Source organism: Silurus aristotelis (assembly GCF_946808225.1).
Source record: "Silurus aristotelis genome assembly, chromosome: 15".
Classification (NCBI taxonomy): Eukaryota; Metazoa; Chordata; class Actinopteri; order Siluriformes; family Siluridae; genus Silurus; species Silurus aristotelis.
The window spans coordinates 3461957-3488492 of NC_139588.1; the positions used below are offsets into that span (position 1 = coordinate 3461957).

The window sequence follows — 26536 nt, forward strand, 5'->3', positions numbered from 1 at the left end:
TCTTGACTACCCCCCTACTTAAACTGGAAGCCCTATGAAACACAACATACTGTAAACCAACTTTATCGGGTAATTACTAGGAAATGTAAACAGAAAGTGAATCGTAGTCGGCAGGATTCGAACCTGCGCGGGGAGACTCCAATGGATTTCAAGTCCATCGCCTTAACCACTCGGCCACGACTACTACACAGTTAGCTGTCACCCCTACTTAAACTGGAATCACTAGTAACGCAAGAAAACGCAAATGAACACTATCTGTATAATTAACAGGAAATGTAAACAAAAATCAAATCGTATTCGGCAGTAATCGAACCTGCTTGAGGAGACCCCAATAGATTCCTAAGCCATCGCCTTAACCACTCAGCCACGACTACTACACAAACCTTTACCATCCCCTACTTAAACTGAAAGCCCTATTAACACAACACCCTGTAAAAGAATTGGCATAATTAATAGGAAATGTAAACAGAAAGTGAATCGTAGTCGGCAGGATTAAAATCTGTGCAGGGAGCCCACTAATGGATTTTTAGTCCATTTCTTTAACCACTCGGCCACAACTACTACACAAGTCTTGATCAGCCCCTACTTAATCTGGAAGCCCTATTAACACAACACCCTGTAAACGAACTGGATCGGTGTAATTAAAAGGAAACGTAAACAGGAAGCGAATCGTAGTCAGCAAGATTTGAACCTGCGCAGGGAGACCCCAATGGATTTCAAGTCAATCACCTTAACCACTCAGCCACGACTACTACAAAATTTTCTATCATCCCCTACTTAAACTGGAAGCCCTATTAACACAACAACCTGTAAACTAACTGGATCAGGGTACTTAATAGGAAATGTAAACAGAAAGTCAATCGCAGTCGGCAGAATTCCAAACTGCGCGGGGAGACCCTAATAAACTTCTAGGCCATCGCCTGAACCACTCGGCCACAACTACTACACAATGCTCTATCATCCCCTACTTATACTGGTAGCCCTAACAACACAAGAAAACGAAATTGAACCATATCTGTATAATTAAGTGGAAATCTCAGTTGTCAGGATTCGACCTTACGGGGGGAGACCACAATGGATTTCAAGTCCATCACCTTTACCATTTGGCCACGCCTACGAAACAGATAGCTGTCACCCCTACTTAAACTGCTATCACTATTAACACAAGAAAACGCAAATGAACAATATCTGTATAATTAACACGAAATGTGAACAGAAAATGAATCGTAGACGGCAGGATTCGAACCTGCACGGGGAGACCCCAATGGATTTCTAGTCCACCGCCTTAACAACTCGGCCACAACTACTACACAATTTTCTATCATCCCCTACTTATACTGGAAGCCCTATTAACACAAGAAAACTAAATTTAACCATATCTGTATAATTAACTGGAAATGTAAACATTAAACAAATCTCAGTTGGCAGGATTCGAACCTGCGCTGGGAGACCCCAATGGATTTCAAGGCCATCACCATTACCATTTGGCCACAACTACACTGTTAGCTGTCACCCACTACTTAACCTGGAACCCCTATTAACACAAGAAAACACAAATGAACAATATCTGTATAATTAACAGAAAGGGAATCGTATTTGGCAGTAATCGAACCTGCTCGAGGAGACCCCAATAGATTCCTAGTCCATCACCTTAACCACTCGGCCACGACTACTACACAAATTGCTATCATCCCCTGCTTAAACTGGACACCCTATTTACACAAGACAACGAAATTGAATCATATCTGTATAATAAACTGGAAATGTAAACATTAAACAAACACAACACCCTGTAAACTAACTTTATCGGGGTAATTAATAGGAAATGTGAACAGGAAGCAAATCGTAGTCGGCAGGATTCGAACCTGCGTGGGAAGACCCCAATGGATTTTAAGTCAACCCCTCTGTCCCTGATGGTAGAAGAGTGAAAAGTGTGTGTGGTTGTCCACAATGCTGTTTGCTTTGCGGATGCAGCGTGTGGTGTAAATGTCCATGATAGAGGGGAGAGAGACTCCAATGATCTTTTCAGCGGTCCTCACTATCCTTAGTGGGGTCTTGCGCTCCGAGACTGTGCAGTTCCCAAACCAGGCAACTGATGCAGCTGCTCAGGATGCTCTCAATGGTCCCTCTGTAGAACGTGGTCAGGATGGGGGGAGATGGAGGAGCTTTCCTCAGTGCTCTCAGGAAGTAGAGATGGTGCTGGGCTTTTTTGGTGATGGGGCTGGAGGAGCCTTTCCTGTTTGCACATACTTGGTTATTCACCATGAAGTTAAAAATCCTGAATCGCATTGACCTGGATGCTTCAGCAATAATATAATACATTCTTAATAACTAATATGTTTAGCTTTTTTGCTGTTGTTTTTCTGTTACTTAAACAGCAAATACACAATGTTGTGATTGCAGCTTGAGAAACTCCATGCCATTGGATACAAGCCTGTTCTGCTTCTTGGCAAGGAGACCAAAAAGAATGAAGTCAAGTGTGAAATATTAACCCCTCGCTGCACACTCTCCACCTATGCCCAGGACTACCTTCAGAAGATGGGTTCACTTTATGAATACCTTCGTGAAGGTAAGATGCAGCACTGCATTCTTAAAGTCACAGTTCACAACTTGTGTTAAGTATGGCAAAGATTTGCATCAACGTTTAAATCTTAAAGGGACGGCTCCCCCCTAAAACTTGAATTCATCGCCTTAAACTCCTAACCTCCTTGACAGTGGAAACTTAGGAGAGGCTTCCATTTTTATATAACCAAGACAGAGTGTGTTAGCACAATACTGGGTCTTTTAATACAATTCTACTTTTTAAATATTAATTTAGCTTTAGACACGACCAAACAGCACTTCCTCAAACCATTTTCTAATATTTGGCAAACTACAACATGTCTCCAAAATATATTTTAGATATATTCTGTCCACTGTCACAGTTTTATCTGCATAGTATTGTGAGGATTAAAAGTAATTGCACAAAATTTGCTGATGAAGAACTATGACGATTTGTCCTTTATTTTCATATTCATCAGTCGTTGATGACTGAAATGTAGTTTTAGAGTGAACCATCTCTTAAACTATTTTCTTATTCAGTCCCCAAAAGAGAGCAAGCTTTTGGGAATGTTGGGAAGAGCACAACACATGCATGTCAAGTTCCAGCTTACCACATTTGCAATTTGGCATCCAAGAACCCACAGAATTTGACTGTATGATTTAAACAGATTAACATTTAAAACATAGAGATTAACCATGAGTTTAAACTGCACCTGTTTTAAGTAAGCAAAACACTTGTTCAACTTGCAGAGGATGGAACCAGGATTCCAGTGGCAATGATGATAAGCTGATGACGCTGCGTCTCACACCCTGTGATCCATTGGAGAACACAAGCAACCCGGAGGAGGTGAGGACCACACAGGTGGAAGAGACAAGAACATGATGGTGGAGCCCATGAGTAATACAGAAGGGCAGGTGAAGCGGATGAGCACTGCAGAGGAGCAGGTGGAGCAGATCAGCACTATGGAGAAGCAGATCAGCACTATGGAGAAGCAGGTGGAGCAGATGAGCACTACAGAGGAGCAGGTGGAGCAGATCAGCACTATGGAGGAGCAGGTGGAGAAGATCAGCACTATGGAGGAGCAGGTGGAACAGATCAGCACAATAGAGGAGCAGGTGGAACAGATCAGCACTATGGAGGAGTAGGTGGAGAAGCTGAGCATTACAGAGGAGCAGGTGGAGCAGATCAGCACTATGGAGGAGCAGGTGGAGAAGATCAGCACTATGGAGGAGCAGGTGGAGAAGATCAGCACTATGGAGGGACAAGGTAATTAAGACATCTTTAAAGTTAGTTTAATTTTGTAAAGGCTTAAATTGTTTAAACCATGTGGTACCTTAAAATTGCTCAATGTCTGAGGCTTTTCCCCATAGAGCTTTATGCAGGTCCGGGTTGCATGATATCTTTTCAGCGTCGGCGCTGCAATGTAAGTAATGCAGTAAGATAATTACACTTGATAAGATTTCTTAAAATAAGAAAACATACCTAGCCTTTAGAAAATAGCAAAGTGTTTTAAAACAAGGATTAAAATACTTATTTGAAGCAGTATATTTAGTGTCATTTACTTAAAACTAAGTTGTTCATTCCTTTTTTTTAAGAGTTTGCTTTTCTTAATTTGTGTAAAAAGATCTTAAAACCAGAGCTATTAAACAAGACAACTCTTCTTCATTTAGGATTTGTCATAAGGTAATCTGTCTTAAAATGAGTAAAGCATTTAAACTTAAAACACGGTTATATAAACTAAAATCAAGACCATGCATTCAGAGTCAAAATTATTTATTCAAATGAAAACCTGTCTTCTTCCACAGAATAGTTACCATGCACAAAACAAAGCTTACTTTGTACAAAAACATACAAGTCTTCTGTATAAAGACCCCCCAAACACACACAAAAAAAGAGTTAAACTCACTGAATTGACTTTAACATTGACTTTACCCCTACTACTTCCCAGTAATCACCAATATATTACTTCCCAATAAAGTCTTTCCACTCTGTCATGGCTTTTTTATATGAAGCTGTGGCACCCCCCCCCCCCCCCCCATGAATTGAATCCCCTAATATTTCTGTCTGAATGATGCAATTGCACTTAAAACTGGAAATTAATAAATTGTAATAAATAAATGGGTTGTACATAAATACAACTCTAAAATAATATGTATGTTGGCTTGTTAAAAAAAGGTCAAGTTTAATTGCTTCTTCTGGAGAAGTGGGTGGGTTTAGATAAATTTCTGACATTACTAGGCAACAAACAGTCTCATCACATAGATCTGGTCCTCTTGACAGCCATTCCTCTTTACAAGCGTGTACTTGTTGCTAGTGTAACGAAGGTCATAAGAACCGTATCAAAACCAAAAAAAAGAAGAATTATACAAATGCACAATAATTTAATATCATATTTTAAATATTTTATTTTAAGGTTTTGGGAATCAAATATTGCCAAAAGAAATTAGTAAATGTCACAAACCAGAAATATTTATGAGATTAAATAATTAAGAGTAGCTCCGCCCTTAATGATTGTTCTTCGTCATCATTGGTGCTGATCAGAGGGGGAGGAGCCTTGAACAGAAAAAAAGATGCATGCCATTAGCAGTACTAAAAAGGAAAAAAAAACTAAATGAAAACCCAAGCTGATGACTTTGTGAAAGCGATTTCCCTTAGTTTATCTGGTATTATTTAATACCATTTCTCTTTCTTGGTGTTAGTTTTTTACTTTTTTTGTGCTAAGACAACCTTATTGAGTTATGGGTTGTGTATTGTTCAGTTTTTTGTGAAGTCAGACATTTTAAAATCATACTGTGGATAATTCCTCTGAAATGTTTAAACATCTGAGTGAAGTGATAAATGAACAGTTGATTTGCTGCTTAAGTGTTCATGTAGATTGCCAATCGTATTAGTGTGGTGTGTGTAACATAGGTCATGTGGTGTTCTGCTAACCATGCAGTCTCATGCTCTGATATCAGCTATAGGCTGATTGAATGCTCACAAATAAATTAAGCAATTATTTAGATAAAAGAAGCAATTTATTGTTAAAAAATTGAGTGTCAGTAAATGTGTTGATGCATTTTGAACATTATTACATTGAAAATTATAATTAAAAATATTAATGTGTGTAAATGGGAATTTACTGCAATAAATTATTTTCCTGCCTTGTCTTCACATGGTTGGTTTTTTTTTTTTCCCTCCCTTTGTTTCCTCTTCCTAATTTGTTTGACATTTCTCTTTGATGCTGGATGAGGAGTTCTCGGAGCTCTGGAATTAGAATCGTTTCTACCATCAGCTAGGAGCTCAATATTGGTGGAGACTGGTGAGCCCCTTGTTTCCTCTGAACCTGGATCATTTTCTGTTCTTCATCTGTGTGGTAGAACCATAAGTGCACCATTTCCCTTTCCTTTTTTTCTCTCTTCCTGGATTTCCATGAACTTTTTTTGGAATGTGTTGCAGGTCTGAATGACAGGAAATGATGTATATTTACACATGACATGAAGTTGACCAAACAAAACATGAAATATTTTGTTTTCATATTGTCTGCAATGAAATGCAAGTCAAAGTAAATTTAGAAATCACTACTTTCTTTTTTTATTTGCGTTTTCCATACTGCCCCAACTTTTTCTGATTTGGGGTTGTAGTTTTCTAGTTTTTCCATTGCGGGACGATTTTACAGTCTTTAAAACGATTTGCATGAAAACTGAATACATAGAATCTATCGAGTCTCGCCATAGATAAAACATTATCCCTGCTGTGGGCCATGTTTACTGCCTGGTCTTAGTATTCATGTTCCTCCAAATGTCACACAAATCAGAAGTTCTGATCAGCTGTACAGGTGTTTTTTGAGAGCTAATATGTGGTTCTATGTGATTCCTATCCAGTTTATCATCTTCAGTGCAATTAAAATCCCCACCGAGAAACAAAAAACCTTCTGAATTGATGTTTTTTAAAGTGGAGCTGATTTTGTTTAGAAAGAGGATTTTTTTCTGCCCCTTCGTAGGTGCGTAAACATAACAAAAAAAATTTCTGTGTTTTCGAATTTTGCTTGTACTTTTAAAATGTGCCCTTTAACTATTTCTTCCATTTTGTAAGAGGTTGGTAGAAAGTGTTTTGAAAAGAGTATTGCTACTCCTCCACTAGTAGAGAACATCCAATCCACTTCAGTTTTATGATCCCTGTGTGATTCCTGAATAAACATGACATCAATCCGTTTCAGCTTTATAAACTCAAACAACACCATTCTTTTCTGACCAGCTCTAGCAGCATTTAGATTAAGAGTTCCTACTTTTACATACTTCATATTGGAAATAGAGAACAACATACCTATACAGTACAGTACAGTACAGTACAGTAGTGACACTGGGCGCCAGTTCTTCAGCTGCGTCAGGTCTCCCTTCTTTGGCAGCAGGCGCTTTTCTTCTAAACAGTTGTAGCTGCTAATTCCAGGTCTTTCTGAAGCTCTCCACAAGTGGTCCTTGGCTCTTGGACAACTCTTTTGATATTCTTTTTGCTCCTCTGTCTGAAATCTTGTGAGGAGCACCTGGTCATGGCTGCTTTATGGTGAGATGATGTTCTTTCTACTTCTGGATTATGATCCTAACAGTTCTCGCTGGAACATTCAGAAGTTTAGAAATCCTTCTGTAACCAATGCTAATAGTATGTTTTGCAACAATAAGGTTGTGAAGGTCTTGAGAGAGCTCTTCACTTTTACCCATCATGAGATGTTTCTTGTGTGACACCTTGGTAATGAGACATCTTTATACAGGCCATTAGTTGGGACTGAAGCAGCTGATATTGATTTTCACTGACACGGGGCAGGACTGCTTTCTAATTACTGATTGATTTCAGCTGGTGTCTCGGCTTCCATGCCTTTTTTCACCTGCCTTTCTTCATGTGTTCAACACTTTTCACCAGATGGAATAAAATTAAAGTAACGAGTCTGTTTTTGAAAATGTAAGAAGTAGAAAGTACAGATATTTATGGGGAAAAAAAATAATGAGTAAAAGTAAAAAGTTTTGCGAAAAATAAATAATAAAGTAAAAGACTGCTTAAAATTACACTTAAATTGTACAAGAGTCTGTTATTATCAATATAATCATCTTTATAATAATAATAATAATAATAATAATAATAATAATAATAATAATAATAATATTAATAAATCTTGTAATGTATCTTGTAGGTTCCCTGGTGGTCTTTAGGCCATTAGGGTTGCACAAGCCTTAGTGCCGGTCCCAAGCCCGGATAAATGGGGAGGGTTGTGTTAGGAAGGACATCCAGCGTAAAAAACGTGCCAAATCAAACATGCGGATGATCCGCTGTGGCGCCCCCTAATGGGAGAAGCCGAAAGAAAGTTTTAGTAATGTATTTTGTATCTAACTTTCTTTTCGGCTTCTCCCGTTAGGGGTCGCCACAGCGGATCCTCCGCACGTTTGATTTGGCACATGTTTTACGCTGGATGCCCTTCCTAACGCAGCCCTCCCCAATTTATCCGGGCTTGGGACCGGCACTAAGAGTGGCTGGGGATGGTTCCCTGACCGGGAATCGAACCCGGGTCGCAGCGATGGGAGCGCTGCATCTTAACCACTAGACCACCAGGGGAGTATTTTGTATCTAACAATATTATATATATATATATATATATATATATATATATATATATATATATATATAAAAGGATAGCTATTATAAAATTTTAAAATATATAATAAAATAAAGAATATATAAAAGTAACAACAATTTCATTCATTTTATTATTTGCTTAAATAATCTTTATCATTGCTGTACATTATGCCCAACATTTCACATTCATTTGTGTATATAATGTATGTGTGTGTGTGTGTATATATATATATATATATATATATATATATATATATATATATATATATATATATATATATATTATTTTTGTTTATTCAGCTTGCTACTCCTTAATGCCATAATCTTGTGATCTGTAACCTTTCATTTCTGCACATTTTCTTAATTACTGTACGCCTCTATATTTATTCACTGTACTTCTGAATGTCCACACATCTCTGCACTCAAATAGCCTTTATATTTATTCACTGTATATACTTTCATATATACCACTTGCTGTAAATATGCTACATAGTTATCTGCACTGTAAATATGCTAGATATTAGATATTATATGCTCGAATTAGGGCTAGCGCAGCCTGAATGACATGGAATTAGGGTTAGGGTTGGCACTGTTCGAGTTAAGGTTAGCACAGCCTGAATAACATAGAGTTAGGGTTAGGGTTGGTGCAGCCTGAATGACATGGAGTTAGTGTTAGGGTTGGCACTGTTCGAGTTAAGGTTAGCACAGCCTGACCTGATTGGAATTAGGGTTAAGCGGGCAACGAGGCACACCTGTCGGCCTGGGACTACTAGAGCACGGGGCCATGCACGAGGCGCGCCAGGCCTAGTGGCGAAGACCAAACGATGACAAAGACATAGGGAGTCCGGCTGCGGGAGGCACACTGGGAGTTTGCACACCTGCTCCATACACTAAAACGTGCTTCACACAGCCCACAAGAGCCAGCGTTCCCAATACTACGCACAGCATTCACACACTGCCAATGCGTCAGACACATTGACAAGGCTCGCCGTTCACGTGAAACAAACGCTGTTCCGCCGACATGGATGTAACTCACCCCTTTTTACACTGCACTCTGCACCAAATGCGCCGAGCGCCGGCTCGAGCGCCAGGCGCGCGGTGCACTTCCGTGCAAAACGCGAGCGACCACTGCTCTCTATTCGGCCATGACGGGCCTCGGGGAACACTTGCAAGCTCGTACGCGCGAAATGTGTGCATAATAGCGCGGGATCTTGTCTTCGGCGTCTTATTTACGACGAGAAACGCTGCGAGAAAACACACTCGCGAGCGTGTCGCGGAAGCGGCGGCTGCCCGGTTGAGTCTACAACGTTCTCATGTTCGGTTTTAAGACCGGCCCACCAGCAGAGGTTTCTGTGTGTTACACAGCGTATACAGAGTCTGACTCGCACTGAGATACTACAGATACTAGAGAGATGGCAGAAGTTGCTCGAAAAAGAAAGCAGCGTCGAGGGCCAAGAAAGCCGGCCCCAGCGTCGGCGAGCTCATCGTCAAAGCGGTTTCCTCGTCCAAGGAGAGGAGCGGTGTGTCGCTCGCCGCCCTGAAGAAAGCCTTGGCCGCCGGCGGATACGACGTGGAGAAGAACAACTCCCGCGTCAAGCTCGCTGTCAAGGGTCTCGTGTTGAAGGGAACTCTTCTACAGACCAAAGGGACCGGCGCGTCTGGCTCTTTCAAGCTAAACAAGAAGCAGACCGAAGCCACGAAGCCCGCAAAGAAGACCGCAACTAAGGCGAAGAAGCCCGTCGCTGTTAAAGCGAAGAAACCCGCCGCGGCGAAGAAGCCCAAGAAGGTGGCGGCCAAGAAACCTGTTGCCGCCGCCAAGAAGTCCCCGAAGAAGGCAAAGAAGCCCGCAGCGGCTGCTAAAAAAGCCACCAAGAGCCCGAAGAAAGCGAAAAAGCCGGCGACTCCTAAAAAAGCAGCCAAGAGCCCCAAGAAAGCAAAGACCGTGAAGCCCAAAGCGGCGAAGCCCAAGGCTGCAAAGGCGAAAAAGACCTTCGTTTGTTTATTTCATCTCTACCTTAACTAAACGGCTCTTTTAAGAGCCACCTATATTTTCCCCCAAAGAGCAACATTTTGAATCCTCCCATGATGAAAGTGAAAGCGAATACAAGATAGGGATTTATGACATATGAATACGCAAACTATGTAGTAGTTATAGAGATGCTTATGATTATATGATATATGTGTCGTTGTACACATTTCACATGAATGTTGTCTCCTGATACCTGTGTCTCCCATGAGCGCGCGCTCAATCCTGTCACACACACACACACACAGAGACTATTAGGGAGGGGAGGTGTGTGTGTGTGGGGGGGGGTTTGTTAGGCTAAGGCTGAATGAGTGTCACCATTTGTGCATTTGTGATTGGATGTTGATCACATGGTGTTCTAAGCCAATGAGAGAGTGGCTGTGTTGCCTATATCACTGAGTTTTCAGCGCGAAGCGTTCACTATTATCGACTTGTTCCTTGAACAATTTTGATCTACAGCAAAATGAGTGGAAGAGGCAAAACCGGTGGCAAAGCCAGGGCTAAGGCCAAGACTCGCTCATCCAGGGCAGGACTGCAGTTTCCTGTAGGCCGTGTGCACAGGCTTCTGCGTAAAGGCAACTACGCTGAGCGCGTCGGTGCCGGCGCTCCCGTTTACCTGGCGGCTGTGCTGGAGTATCTGACCGCTGAGATTCTGGAGTTGGCTGGTAACGCTGCCCGTGATAACAAGAAGACTCGTATCATTCCCCGACACTTGCAACTCGCCGTGCGTAACGATGAGGAGCTGAACAAACTGCTCGGCGGAGTGACCATCGCTCAGGGTGGTGTGCTGCCTAATATTCAGGCTGTACTTCTGCCTAAGAAGACTGAGAAGGCTGTCAAGACCAAGTAAAGACGTCCAATGCTGTGTTTGTCAGTACCCAAAGGCTCTTTTAAGAGCCACCCACTTTGACTCAAAAAGTGCAAGTTTGTTGCTTTGTGTATATAATTGTATTCATTCTAGAAAGTTGCACCCAAGAGAATCCCATTTAATAGGGCCCATTGGAATAGTCTAATAATCATGCCATTCTCATTAGTGACTTAGAAGCATAAATATAACGAAGTATTTTTAATTTTTTTCTAAATCGCGACGGCCGTCTTTGTGTAACTATAGAACAGAGGAAAACAGTGCTGTGCAAGAGAGCCGAGGGAGGGAGGGTGGGGTGGGGTGTTCAAACTGTGGCGCTGACTAGGTCTAAGCCAATAATCGTCGAGTGACGTATAGTGATCGATCCAATGCAAGACGAGAGGTTTCGAGACGCCCAATGAACGCGAGGCGTCGTTCAGGCTTAAAAAGCCAGCGTTTGCTAGCGCTTTTTATTCTGTTTTTCTTCCGCGAAGTGCACAGCTCAACGCTATGGCAAGAACTAAGCAGACTGCCCGTAAATCCACTGGTGGCAAGGCGCCCAGGAAGCAGCTCGCCACCAAGGCTGCTCGCAAGAGCGCGCCTGCTACCGGCGGCGTGAAGAAGCCTCACCGTTACAGGCCCGGCACCGTGGCTTTGAGAGAGATCCGTCGCTATCAGAAGTCTACTGAGCTGCTCATCCGCAAGCTGCCCTTCCAGCGCCTGGTGAGAGAAATTGCTCAAGACTTCAAGACTGACTTGCGTTTCCAGAGCTCCGCTGTAATGGCTTTGCAGGAGGCGAGCGAGGCATACTTGGTCGGCCTGTTCGAGGACACCAACCTGTGCGCCATCCACGCCAAGAGAGTGACCATCATGCCCAAGGACATTCAGCTGGCCCGCCGTATTCGCGGAGAGCGCGCTTAAACAATAACTCTGTCCAGTATACACAAAGGCTCTTTTAAGAGCCACCTCATTGTCTCAGTAAAACGAGCAAGTCTATACCGTGATTGTTTTAAACAAATGATGATTATATAGTGTCTAGTTTAGAAGAATGGAGCGCTTCAGGAAACCTCTGTGATTTTGTGGCTCTGTCGCTGAGCATTTTGTGTATTTTATTATAGATTATTTTAATACTTGGCGACAGTAGTAATTATAATAATGATAGTAATAAATGCAAAAAGAAGGTCGCTTGCTGTTCTTCACGGAGCGTGACTGCCATCTTGTGGCCAAAGTGTCACCTCCCATTCTCGTGTTCTCGTTTGTATTCTAAGGGAGACAAAAATAAATAAATAAATAAATAAATTGCATTCATCATAGTATTAATTCTCTCACATATAACTTTAGTATGCTGATTACGATTCTGACCATTTAAACATGGTTTTTATGCGTTAGGAACAATTTGACATAACATGAATCTAAAGCACTGTTTGTATGTTCTCTTTCGTTGTCGTGTATATATCGTGCATATACGTCCAAACCTGACCACACACACACACACATATATATGTGTAAATGTATTTGTGTGGGAAAATGTGCAATACCAAGAGCAACACAATGAAATGAATGAATGGTGGCCCTCTCCAAGTACTCATGGACACTAGTGTAATTTTATATTATATTTTAGATTAGATTTATTGTTGACTTTATTGTCATTGTGCAAGATACATGTACAGAGCTAAGAGAATGCATTTAGCATCTGCTCAGAGGTTCGTTAGATAGATAGAAATATATATCTGTATATACATGAATGTGGCAGGATGTACAGTAAGGTATATACAGATACACATAAATTTAATAGTAGTGCAGATGGAAGTGAGGCACAATATGTGTAGAGAATGCAGAGTATACAAAAAACAATATGTAACATTTACATATACAGTGCTTATACAGTGATCTAACGGTGTAGTGTAGAGTTCAGTGTGGTGATGGTGGATGGAAATTAAGCTGTCCCTGATCCTGCTGGTTCTGGTGCGTATGTTTCTGTATCTCGATCTTGATAGATGGAGGTTAAACAGTTTGTGACTGGGATGTGAAGGGTCCTTGATGATCTTGTGAGCTCTGCACAGACAACTGCTGCGCCCTTTCCAGACAGTGTTTCTTGTGAATGTTCTCCAAGATGGGGAGCTGAGTGCCAATGATTCATTGGGAGATTTTCATTTTCCATTTTATTTTATAGGGCCTGGAGCAGTGCAGTTGCTGTACCACACAGAAATGGTACAGCTGTAGAAGTTCTCCAGTATCCTGTTGCACAGACAGGACTTTTAAAGTGTCCTCAGCAATCACAGGCGTTGTTGAGACAAGTCAAGAGGTCAGGTCAAGAAGCTTTTATTGTCATTCCAACCATATATAGCTGACGCAGTACACAGTGAAATGAGACTACGGACCCTTCGCATCCCAGCCCTGATGCTACATTAAACAACAATTCCAGAATCAGAACACACAGGTCTGGTAAGTGTCCTTGCCACATAAAGTGCATGTGTGCAACCTGGTGCAAACAGTGCAAAGACAACACAAGACAGTGCAAAGACAACACAAGACAGTGCAAGACAATCCATAAAACACATAATAGCTCCGCCAGTGAACCTGTTGTGACAAGACAAATTGAACAAAATTGAAGAGTAGAAGAAATGTAAACAAAAAGAAAAAGTGTTCTGCAAAGGAGCAATATAGCAGCAGTTCAGAAAGGATGTGCAAGAAACGCATTTAAAAAGTTTCTGGTATTGAAGTGATGTAATATGAGTGGTACTGAAGTCATGGGTGTGCAAAGTAGAGAGAAGAGTTCAGTGACCAGGTGAGATCCTCGAAGATAAGGACTTGAAGTAACTTGAGGCTGAATTCACACTCCACAACATCTCTGTTGGTGCGAATTACTAGGGGCTGGATCTCCTCCCTGAAAGCCGTCTCATCTTTACCTCTGATCAGGCCTACCATTCGTGGTGTCATCAGCAAACTTGATGATGCTTTCTAAGGCCTAGGCAGGTAAGCACTCATTAGTGTAAAAGTGAATATAAGTAAGGGTACAATACGCATCCCTGAGTGTGGGACTGGAGGAGGTGAAGGTGTTCAAGCAAGTCCAGGGTCCAGTTACAGAGATGTGTGCTGATGCCAAGCTGTTGACAGGGCTAACTGTAGTATAAGCTCAGCTAAATTCAACAAACAACCTGCTGAAATGAGAGAGAGAGAGAGAGAGAGAGAGAGAGAGAGAGAGAGAGAAAGAGAAAGTGGGAGACATATGTTAATCTAATGTGACATTATTGACTCTCACTCTGTTTCTCTCTTCAAATTGTAACACCGTACAAATATACCGACACTTTCCAGGATATTGTGCAACATTGGACAAAAGAAGAGATTTGGGAAGAGCAAGAAATAAAACCAAACAAACAAACAAACACATGCACGCACGCACGCGCACACACAAATATTAAAATGATCTAGGAACTTGTGACTATAGTTATGGGCACTAGTGCAATTTGATATATATATGACGTGTTCTACTGGCCTATTAGATAAACACGAAGCGAGACAAAAAGGGACTCACAGTTCACTTTAGGAAGAAACCCTGTATACCTTTAAACACTAGTATGAAATGTTTTTGGTCTAATTTTTTTTAAGGTTTAATTTGTGAATGTTGTTTGTTTGTGTGTTTGTTTGTTTGTTTGTTTGTTTTTGTCTGATCTCATCTCAAACTTTTAATGCGAAACCTTAGAGTAAATGGCTGTTCCATACACAATTATCACACAAAATGATGTGAGCATCAATTTCTTTAATGTACATTTTTCTGCAACATGTAAACATTGCCACACGATGGCAGTCAAGCTCTACAACGTCCACCGACCTCTGCCTTTATTAGGAATATCCCTTAAACACTAGTATGAAGTGTTTTTGTTCTTTTTTTTTTCTTTTTTTTCTTTTTTTTTTATTATATTGGGGTTTTTTTTCTTTTTTTTAGTTTTGTTTGTGTATGTTGTTTGTTTCTTTGTTTGTTTGTATACTGTATACCCTTAAACACTAGTATGAAGTGTTTATGGTCAATTTTTTTTTTTTTTTTAAGTGTTATTCATGTATGAAGTTTGTTTGTTTGTTCTGATCTCATCTTAGACCTAATTCTTCTACTACATCTACTACTACTACTACTACTACTACTAACAACCATGATCCTAATTATTATTCTTAGTAAGTTGAGGAATGAGTTAAGAATAGGGTTTGATGAATACCATAAACTATTAATAATAATGATCGCTTAAGGCAGCATGGTGTGTAGTTCTGCATGGGTCTTGACTGCTATTGTGTGACCAAATCTAGAAAATGCACATTCCTCTCTACCTTTTGTTGATTACCGAAGTCAAGTCAAGTCAAGTCAAGTCAAGTCAAAGGAATTGTTCACTTTATCAATGATGCCTGTCTACACTACATGGTACGTTATTAGGAAATATAAACAGAGATATACAGCATACACTGCATTTCCTATTCAGGTGAGCACTCAGTGAGCATACACACTCTTTGTGACAGTGGAGCAGTTACCAAGAAAAATGTGTCGTGATGCGCTAAGTTCTAGAATAATAGTTTGATTGACAGTCTGTACAAGTCAGCGTGACACTGTCCAAATACATAGAGACCTTACTGCATATTTTGCAGCATAGGTAAAAGATGCACACACTCCCAGACAAAGTGTGTGGCCCTGTCCATATACTTCTGGACACTAGTGCAGATTGAGCACTGGGTTTGCTCAGCTTGTCAGCTCCTGCTGTGGTGGAATGATGTTCACGAATGATTTGTGAGTTCCTGTTCCTGCACTCATATTTGCATTTGCATATATGTTTTCTCAATAAAGGAACATTTCTCCCTTTTTTAAGGTGCCATCAAAATATTTGTGCTGTAGAAGTGACTGTGTATCTGAAGCATCATCTGTCTCTGAAACTTCGTCCTACTGAATTGGATAAATAATATACATATATTTACTCAATGTTCTACAGCCCATGTAGGTACACACAATGCTCACTCATTCTGATGCTTGATGCAAATATTACCATAATCTCCTGGTCTATGTGAGAGATGTATGGATAACTGACTACTACTACTACTACTACTACTTCTACTACTAATACGACTACTACTATTGCTCCTACTGCTAATGCAAATAGTACCACATTAATAGAAATGAGAATAATGCTTGTTAATATTAATAATAATAATGGGCCATTCCTACAATAGTCATGCTATATTTCTTGTGTGTTGAAAAGTATAGTACAAGATTAACGCTACTACTACTACTACTGGTAGTGGTGTCAGCAGGGCAGTGGTAGTCCAGTGGTTAAGGCTCTGGGCTACTGATCACAAGGTCAGCGGTTCCCCAGCACTGCCAAGCTACCACTGTTGAGCCCTTGAGCAAGGCACTTAGCCCTATCAGCTCCAGGGGCGCCGTACCATGGCTGACCCTGCGCTCTGACCCCAGCTTCCAGATGAGTTGGGATATGCGAAAACCTTTTAATTGCATATGTACAGTAGCACAATATTTTGTCCCCCATCAGGTTTACACCTTTCCGGTCAGTAGTGGCACAGTGTGTAAGTAACTGAAAGCATAGTGTGTGCAATATTTTGCATTCCTCATGATGATATAAGCCTACTTAATGCAACAAGAACTGCAATTTGATTTATACTTCTACTGGAATAAAAATTGCAACTGAGTCAAAACAGTTCTAATAATAATTCTCAATTCAAATATTTGTGTGTTGAACTGCATTGAGTGTACCATGCTGTGAGCAAAAACCAAATTAAATCAATTCCACTACATGACAATTACTATTTCTATATCACTATGTTTGTGTGGACAAAAAGCCTGAGGAAGTACAAGACTCTAGCATGTTAACGGCTGTGGCGTTTCGCTTTGAAGACATTGTTTTGTGTGATCGTTGGTTTTAGGTCCGCCCCCTCGCCTGTTCTCAAGTAGGTCCTGTGAAGAGAGAATAAATAGGCGGGCATTGCGCGGGGCTTCTGTATTGAGCAGCTTGACTTTGTGAGAGCAGCACCATGTCTGGAAGAGGAAAGGGTGGCAAGGGACTCGGCAAAGGAGGCGCTAAGCGCCACCGTAAGGTTCTGCGCGATAACATCCAGGGTATCACTAAGCCGGCTATCCGCCGTCTGGCTCGCCGTGGTGGTGTTAAACGTATATCCGGTCTGATCTACGAGGAGACTCGTGGTGTACTGAAGGTGTTCTTGGAGAACGTCATCCGCGATGCAGTCACATACACCGAGCATGCGAAGAGAAAGACCGTCACCGCTATGGATGTGGTGTATGCCCTGAAACGCCAGGGACGCACTCTTTACGGCTTCGGCGGTTAAACGCTTACCTACCAAATAACGTGAACACAACGGCTCTTTTAAGAGCCACCCAAATATTACAAAATGAGCTATTGTTTCTTTTACTGTGTGTGTGTGTGTGTGTGTGTGTGTGGCGGAGAAGGGGAGGAAATAACTATTTTCTCAAGTGTATGTGACTAATGGAATTTGGAATAATTATAGATATATTCTAATAAGGTAAAATGTTGCACAAGCACTACAGTTTTGTCTCAAAGTCTCTCTCTCTCTCTCTCTATATATATATATATATATATATATATATATATACTTCATATTTGCGTGTGCGTGTGCGCGCACAAAACGGCGGGCAGGGAAACAAAGAGTAGCTCAGGGGCGGGGGAGAGGGAACGAGAGAGGATGGGACGAGGGCGGAGCCTTGTATGATGAGGTTTGGATTTGTGACCAATAATACGACTCCTTTCCCTTGTACGTAATTACAATGCAGGTCTGTAAATAGAGAGGCGGCGAGGCGGTCCTTTTTCATTCTCTCGCAGTTTCCTCGAGAAGCAGCATTATGCCTACTGATCCAGCAAAGACCGCGCCCAAGAAGGGCTCCAAGAAGGCTGTCACGAAGACGGCCGGCAAAGGAGGCAAGAAGCGCAGAAAGTCAAGGAAGGAGAGCTACGCTATCTACGTGTACAAGGTTCTGAAGCAGGTGCACCCTGATACCGGCATCTCTTCTAAGGCTATGGGCATCATGAATTCCTTCGTAAACGACATTTTCGAGCGCATCGCCGGTGAGTCTTCTCGTCTCGCTCACTACAACAAGCGGTCCACCATCACTTCCAGGGAAATCCAGACCGCCGTGCGCCTGTTGCTTCCCGGTGAACTTGCAAAGCATGCCGTGTCCGAGGGCACAAAGGCCGTCACCAAGTACACCAGCTCAAAGTAAAGCGTGTTATCGCCGTCTTTAAGATAAAAACCAACGGCTCTTTTAAGAGCCACCCATTTTTTCATACAAAGAGCGGTCTTCTTTACGGGGGCAGCAATTCTCCCCGCCCGCTGACTATGACCTTTTGTATAACGAGGTAAGTAAACAAACCTTAGCATTAGAGATACAGTAGTACAGCATCATTTAAATTATAGTCATGGCAGCATTGCATAATTAGCATTAGAGCTATATTTGCAGAACAGCACAACATAATTTAATTTTGAGCTATATTTGCACATCATCTTTTGAATTAGGGCCATAGTCACACAACCGTGTTTCCCATCAGGGCCCTAGCAGCACAACATAATTTGAATTAGAACCATAGCAGCACAGCATTATTTGAATTGGAGTCATAGTAGCACACTATTGTTCTGCTAACTGTTGTGCTACTATGACTCCAATTCAAATAATGTTGTGCTACTAGGGCACTGGTGGGATACACTGTTCTGCTCCTATAGCTCTAATGCTAACGGTGTTTCACATCAGGGCCATGTAGCAGTGCAACATAATCTGAATTATAGTCATAACAGCACTGTAATTAGCATTAGAGCTATAGTTGCAGTACAGTGTTTCACATCAGGGCCCTAGCAGCACAACGTAAATTGAATTAGTCATAGTTGGCCCACATGATTTGTATTGTCATAACGGCATTACATAATTAGCATCAGGGCTATAGTAGCAGCACATTGTTTTACATCAGGGCCCTAGAGGCACAACATATTTTAAATTAGAGCCATGGTAGCAAAACATGATTTAAATTAGAGCCATAGTTGGCCGACATAATTTGAAATATAGTCATAGCAGCACTACATAATTAGCACTAGAGCTGTAGTGGCAGTACAGTGTTTCACATCAGGGCCCTAGCAGCACAACATAATTTGTATTAGAGTCATAGTAGCACAACATTGTTAGCATTAGCGCTACAGTAGCAGAACAATGTTGTGCTACTATGACTCTAACTCAAGGTATGTTGTGCTGTTAGGGCCCTGATGTGAAGCACAGTTAGCATTAGAGCTACAGTAGCAGCACAGTGTTTAACTCGAGTTATGTTGTGCTACTAGGGCCCTGATGTGAAACACAGTTAGCATTAGAGCTATAGTAGCAGTACAGTGTTTCACATCAGGGCCCTAACAGCACAACATAACTCGAGTTAGAGTCATAGTAGCACAACATTGTTCTGCACAACATTGTTCTGCTACTATAGCTAACTATGACTCTAACTAAAGTTATGTTGTGCTGTTAGGGCCCTGATGTGAAGCACAGTTAGCATTAGAGCTACAGTAGCAGCACAGTGTTTCAAATCAGGGCCCTAGAGGCACAACGTATTTTAAATTAGAGCCATAGTTTGCCAACATAATTTGAATTATAGTCATAGCAGCACTACATAATTAGCATCAGATCTATAGTAGCAGTACAGTGTTTCACATCAGGGCCCTAGCAGCACAACATAATTTGTATTAGAGCCATGGTAGCACAACGTAATTTGAATTAGTCATAGTTGGCCAACATAATTTGAATTATAGTCATAGCAGCACTACATAATTAGCATTAGATCTATAGTAGTAGTACAGTGTTTCACATAAGTGCCCTAGCAGCACAACATAATTTGTATTAGAGTCATAGTAGCACAACATAGTTAGCATTAGAGCTATAGTAGCAGTATAGTGTTTCACACCAGGGCCGTGTAGCCACATCAGGGCTGGGGTCCCTAGCAGCACAACGTACTTTGAATTAGTCATATCAGTACTACATAATTCTCATTAGAGCTACAGTAGCACAACAGTGTTTAACATCAGGGCCAGGACAGCACAGCATAAATTGAATTTGGGCCACAGTAGCGGAACAGTGTTTCCCACTAGGGCTATAACAGCACAGTTGGCCAAGATCATTTGGATTAAAGTCATAGTAGCACTACATAATTAGCGCTAGAGCTGTAGTAGCAGCTCAGTGTTCCACATCAGGGCCCTAGAGGCACAACATATATTAACTTAGACCCATAGTTGGCCCACATGATTTTTATTGGAGTCATATCAGCGTTACATAATTAGCATTAGAGCTACAGTAGCACATCAGTGTTTAACATCAGGGCCAGGACAGCACAGCATGAATTGAATTTGAGCTACAGTAGCGGAACAGTGTTTCCCACTAGGGCCATAACAGCACAACATGATTTGAATTAGAGCCATAGTAGCAGAGCATCATTTGACTTAGAGCCATAGTTGGCCAAGGTCATTTGGATTAAAGTCATAGTAGCACAACATAATTAGCACTAGAGCTGTAGTGGCAGCACAGTGTTCCACATCAGGGCCCTAGTAGCACAACATAATTTGAATTAAAGTCATAGTAGCGCAACATTGTTCTGCTACTGTAGCTCTAATGCTACCTATGTTGTGCTACTATGGCTCTGATTCAAATTATGTTGTGCTGCTAGGGCCCTGATGTGGAACACTGTGCTCCCACTACAGCTCTAGTGCTAATTATGTTGTGCTACTATGACTTTAATCCAAATGACCTTGGCCAACTATGGCTCTAAGTCAAATGATGCTCGGCCACTATAGTAGCAGCACAGTGTTTCACATCAGGGCCCTAGCAGCACAACATAATTTAAATTGGAGCCATAGTAGCAGAGCATTATTTGACTTAGAGCCATCATTCGCCAATATCATTTGGATTAGAGCAATAGTAGCAGCACATAGTTAGAGCCATAGTTGGCCAACATAAATCGCAATATAGTCATAGCAGCACAACATAATTAGCATTGGAACTATAGTAGCAGCACAGTGTTTCACATCAGGGCCCTAGCAGCACAACCGAATTTGAATTAAAGTCATAGTAGCACAACATTGTTCTGCTACTATGGCTATAATGCTACCTATGTTGTGCTGGTAGGTCCCTGGTGTGAATCACAGTTAGCATTAGAGCTATAGTAGCAGTACAGTGTTTCATATTAGGGCCCTAGAGGCACAACATATATTAACTTAGAGCCATAGTTGGCCCAAATGATTAGTATTGGAGTCATATCGGCGTTACATAATTAGCATTAGAGCTACAGTGGCACATCAGTGTTTTACATCAGGGCCAGGACAGCACAGCATGAATTGAATTTGGGCCACAGTAGCAGAACAGTGTTTCCCACTAGCGCCATAGCAGCACGCCATAATTTGAATTAGAGCCATAGTAGCACAACATAGTTAGCATTAGAGCTAATGTCCAGGTTTTTTTTTTTTTTTTTACCTCAAATTTCATTAAAATTACACTTAAACTGTACAAGAGTCTGTTATTATTAATATAATCATCTTATTAATAATAATAATAATAATAATAATAATAATAATAATAATAAACAACAACAATAATAATAATAATAATAAATCTAATAATGTATCTTGTATCTAATAATATTCTACATATATAAAAAAATAGGATAACTATTATACAATTTTTAAATATATAATTTAATAAAGAATATATAAAAGTAACAAGGATTTTTATTATTCCTTTTTTTTATTTACTTAATTATTCATGATTCACTCAGAACTCGTCCATTGTTATAAAAAATAAATATAAAAAAGGACAAAAATTGTAACTTTATTTAAAAACTTATTCACGACATCCTTCATTTAGTCAGATATTAAAAAATAAATCCACCGAGAAATAAATATTAAACATTTATTTTTACTGATTAAAATCTGGCATGAAGCACAGGTCCGACAAGTAAAAACCATCCGTGTGGAAACAGAGCAAAATTACCAAAAGTACCGCTCGACAAGTTGCAATGTCTCATATCACCACTAGATGGAGGCATTTTACTACTACAAAAATCGCCGATGTTTAGATTTTTTTTTTTTTTACCTCAAATTTCATTAAAATTACACTAAAATTGTACAAGTCTGTTATAATCTATATAACCATATTTCTAATAATAATAACAATAATAATGATAATAATAATAATAAAAATAATAATAATAAATCTAATAATGTATCTTGTATATCTAAAAATCTAATTAAATCTAATTTAATCTAATCTAAATCTAATAATGTATCTTGCTACAGGGCAGGTCGTGTGATGACGTCACATAATGGGCGCTACATAATCAGTACATGTCCCGCCCCTTATCATATATGATTGGCTAGAACATTAAGCAACTCATGCGCTGATTGGACAGTTTACATACATACTAACCAGTGGCTGATAATCACAAGGCAAAAAGTTCACTTATTTTGCATCTTATATGTTCCAACAGAATATTGTGAGGGACACATATGCTGATATGAAATCTGTACTTCACTCATGACTTTGCTCTTATCTTCACCTACGTGTGGTCTTTATGCCTATAGTCAATAATAGTCAATATTTTTGATTTAACTTTGATTATTTACAACAATATGTTCTGAATTGTTACAAACAACAATGAATGTAAACACATGGTCTCATAATATCATTGCTGTCAACTGCAAAGGTTAATGATATTTTGACAGTAGATCCTCGAACCAGCTTCTGCACTGTACAGTTTCCACATTTTTCTGACTGCATATAGGTGATGTTGGTCATCACTGACACAGAGAAGGTATGAAAACATAAAAAATACTGCCATCTTTTAATATAACAAAAGAGTTGTTCATTTTCTTTGTCTTTGTATATGTTTGGCTGTGAATGACTTATCCATTGACAAATCTTCTGTTGTAGTAGCTGCCAGTAGAGGTCACGGGTACATCTAGCAATGCATGTAATGTGTTCATATCATTTTCAGACACAGGCCTAATCTTTGCCACTCCAAGTGCAGTCACTCTGTCATATCTAGCACAGTTCCTTATGTGATGTTTACTGGAGGTCATTTCTATGTAGAATGATTTTATTTTAGGTGAGACATCAGGATACAGCAGGATAGCTATGTAACATTTCCTTTTGCCCTGTCTTAGCACTCTACACAGGGGACTTAAAAGATACAGCAGGCCTTAGCTATGCGTGGCAATGCACAAGACCATGCTACCCTTTTGTAAATCTGCTGAGGTACTGCATTACTGATTTTTACTTGCTTAAGCAAGTAGCCATTATAATTCTCAAACATGAAATCAGACTGGGCATAGAGAGGACCTACATTCTCAACACTCTCTCAAATGCAGGAGCACATTGTAGGTCATCTGATCTTCACCATACAAAGACTGAACTGATTTAACATAAAGCTCTAGAGCCTCATGAGCATGGTCAATATCTTCTTGACAAATGTCTGAACCTAGCAAAATGTACATGTAAAACCCAGTGGCAAAGATACTTGTTTGGACATTTCCCCTTCAGGACTGGCAAACTGTAATATTAAAGCCATTTCTGCCATTTGGGAGCTTTCCAAAACCTACGCTCAACAATAGACCGTGGGATTCAGGAAAAAAAGCTTGGAAGCTTGATTGCTAAAAGATTTTCATCTACTCTCGAATTGTTCAAACCAGTATACCATGGTTGACTGTAGCTTTTAGAATTAAACCATGAAGTGGCTATTAGCAGCCAAACCCTCAGCAGCACACGATACATGTAATCAGGGACCACACCATTGATCAGGTGAAAATTGGGTCCACAATTAGAGATGCCCCTTTTATGACCAAAATGCTCTGTTCATTATTTTTGCCAATCTCACCTATTTGCACAGTTGTGTTGTGATCTCTAAGGTCTGGCATCTCCTCCAAACAAGGATACACTCGCACAGTCCCAGTGCCTTTTCTCACTTGAACACCTGGATGAAGACTGTTTGAAATTTTGCAGCAAAGGTCGTGCAACAGCATCACATACAGCACATAATGCAAAGACCTTTGTGGTTTTAATTAATTAATCTACTGGATCTTGCCATTAAGGTCTCGTTTGTCCAAGAATTTAGCATTCCTCCACAAAAGGTTTGAGGAAGCTAGTCATTAGTGGTTCAGATGAGCCAAACCACAAGGCATATAGTAGACATTTTTATCTCTTTTCTCAGGGGGTACTTCTTTAACAAATCATAGTAAGGGCCAAATGCTGAATTTATATGACTGGAACACAGAAAAGAAAGAATCGCTAACTGATTTCAGATATTTGTACAACTTCCCATCAGAAATATCCGTTATTTCATCCCTGTTTTGGTCATTGTAAATCTTTTTGAATTCATTCTCCAAAAGAGCTTTAAATGGATCCCTCAATGGTATACAAATAAAAGACTGACCAAATTCTACACTTTGTCTCACAGTTTGTGTTGATGAGCAAATCTGGCATTTTAATCCACTGTCCTTAGACACTGAAAAGCCAATGTAAGAGCTGCAAATGCCACAATAATGAGGATATTCTGATTTGTAGACAAAACCAATTTAAACACCTTTTCTAGAATTTACTTGCTACGTGGGACGCTTGCAGCATCCCCACTAAATAACCTTAACAGCTTTAGTAAGTCCTCCATTAAAGCCCCTCTTACATTGTGCTTCATAGGAAAGCAACTATGTTCATCCAACTGGTATCTGTGACATGGTTATTTGAGAAACCTGACGTGGCCCAGTTGATATTCAATAACAAATGGAAAAAGAACAAAATAAGGATCATATTTAAAGTATTTACTAAAAGATATGTGTTAAGCTTTAATGTTGATCTACTTATTTTTAAACTCGACAACATTGCATTCCGCTATGTCCTGAATTACGCATCACATCTTATGTTCAGTTTATCTACACATTTAGAGACGTACAAAATGTGTGTATGTAACAAAATGTGAACCAAAATGACATACAAATTTCCTTATTCACCTGCACCTCTGATGAAGTCCCCTCTTCTGCACTTTCTGATGGATGAGACACAGGGCTGAAACCCTTAAAAGACTTATAGAAGATATACGAGTTGAACTATAATAGAAAATATAGCAATAAAAACATGTAGAAATATAGCTAAAATAGAAATATGAAAATGTTTACCTGTATTTTTTGAATATAGACTCCTCAGTCCTCAGTAAAAGATTGACCTGGATTAGGGGACAAAATGAACTGATAAATGTGAATATGAAGAGAATGTTATTTAAGAAATAAAGATTCAAGTATTAAAAGATGGTTCTTTTCGAGGGAGGGAAACTCACATTAGTGTTTGATGATCGTGACTGTTTGTCGACATCCTCAACAGCAATTTGGTAAATCACAGTGATGAATTTAAGTTTAAATCCAAACCCCATGTGTAATTAAAGAAACTCTTTAGACAAAACTGACAGTCCAGTAGATGCATTAAGAACAGAATTTAGTAAAGATTTAGACTAAGATTTAGTTTGATACTGAATGATGGTGTGTTTTTTTCTAAATATTGATCAGTTGACTTTTAATTGGTCTTTATCTAAATTGTCCTACAGCTTTATTTTGTATTTACTTGGTAAAATCAATGGTAAAAACTTATTTTTATGATTTTCACACAAGTGTGTTGTGGCATTGTGCTTACAATTGCAGTTGTGGCAAAATTTATTGTTTAGTACATGGTATTATTATTAACCCAAACCAAGACAGACATCTTTTATTATTGTTCTTTACAAACAAAAAAAATAGTACACTTCTGCAAAGCACTTCCTGTGTGAAGTCCAATCAACACATCTGTTTCCGATTTAGCGAGTTAGAGAAATGTAAACAATGTGTGATTCTACTCAAGAAGTTCAGTATGAGTGCTCTACTGGGATTATAGGAACTTGTGTTATGTCTTTCAACCATTCACAATATGCAGAGTTACTGAACTGTTGTAAAAGTAAGCATGTAGTAAATGTGTATTTATTTTTATTTTTTTTATACATTTATTTTGTTCCAAGTCCGTTTTGACTTGCATCAGCCGCTATATGTTTGTCAAACATGCCATCATCAGTGGACCCCTGACTGAAGGACATCCTTCGGAGTGGCTATTGGCCAGCTTCTGTCAACAGTTCCACACTTTATACACTGGACCTCCTGAGCTGCTTTCAGGAACTCAAGGTCATCTCTCCGGGATTCTCCAGACAAGCCTTCACAAAGCAGCTGAAACATCGCACTAAGATTGAAGGAAGAGTAACTGTAATTGTTTTACCATATTATAAAACTTCTTTCTGTAAACAGACATCACATATTCTATTATATATGTATATCTTCCAGTCTGGACATATCAATGTCGATACACTACAGCGCAGCTTCTTAGAGTTTTCATCTGCTTCATTTGAGGAAAAACAGCTCTGCTGTGGTGCTCCTTTCACCTGCACACATGTCCAGTCTGTAGGATTTAGTG

The 26536-nt window shown here is 40.0% G+C and overlaps 5 protein-coding genes and 1 pseudogene across 30 annotated transcripts in view; 5 read left to right on the forward strand and 1 right to left on the reverse strand.

The window, feature by feature from the left end:
• LOC310738044 (uncharacterized protein) overlaps window positions 1-26536 on the forward strand; it is a 387632-nt gene that overhangs the window by 283035 nt on the left and 78061 nt on the right. The gene's annotated exons all lie outside the window — the stretch shown is intronic.
• The window catches only part of LOC310738441 (uncharacterized protein), a gene marked incomplete at its 5' end in the record, with an annotated part of 500089 nt that overhangs the window by 17107 nt on the left and 456446 nt on the right, over window positions 1-26536 (reverse strand). The window lies entirely within an intron of this gene.
• On the forward strand, window positions 10628-11022 carry LOC310738216 (histone H2A; the record flags this gene model as incomplete). Its single annotated transcript, XM_083563218.1, has 1 exon — window positions 10628-11022. The coding sequence occupies exon 1, from the start codon at window positions 10636-10638 to the stop codon at window positions 11020-11022; it is 387 nt and encodes a 128-aa protein (XP_083419344.1). The 5' UTR covers window positions 10628-10635.
• Window positions 11519-11982, forward strand: LOC310738194 (histone H3.2). Its single transcript, XM_083563198.1, has one exon. The coding sequence runs from the start codon at window positions 11527-11529 to the stop codon at window positions 11935-11937; it is 411 nt and encodes a 136-aa protein (XP_083419324.1). The 5' UTR covers window positions 11519-11526; the 3' UTR covers window positions 11938-11982.
• Window positions 17023-17436, forward strand: LOC310738249 (histone H4). The gene has a single exon (XM_083563234.1). It carries the CDS (start codon window positions 17041-17043, stop codon window positions 17350-17352), a length of 312 nt encoding a protein of 103 aa, XP_083419360.1. The 5' UTR covers window positions 17023-17040; the 3' UTR covers window positions 17353-17436.
• On the forward strand, window positions 17876-18272 carry LOC310738230 (histone H2B pseudogene; annotated as a pseudogene). Its single transcript has one exon. The product of its transcript is annotated as a histone H2B pseudogene (transcript).

What these genes read in the sequence shown, in the direction of transcription:
- LOC310738249 (XM_083563234.1), top strand. Translation starts at nt 17,041, where the DNA reads ATGTCTGGAAGAGGAAAGGGTGGCAAGGGACTCGGCAAAGGAGGCGCT.
- LOC310738194 (XM_083563198.1), top strand. Translation starts at nt 11,527, where the DNA reads ATGGCAAGAACTAAGCAGACTGCCCGTAAATCCACTGGTGGCAAGGCG.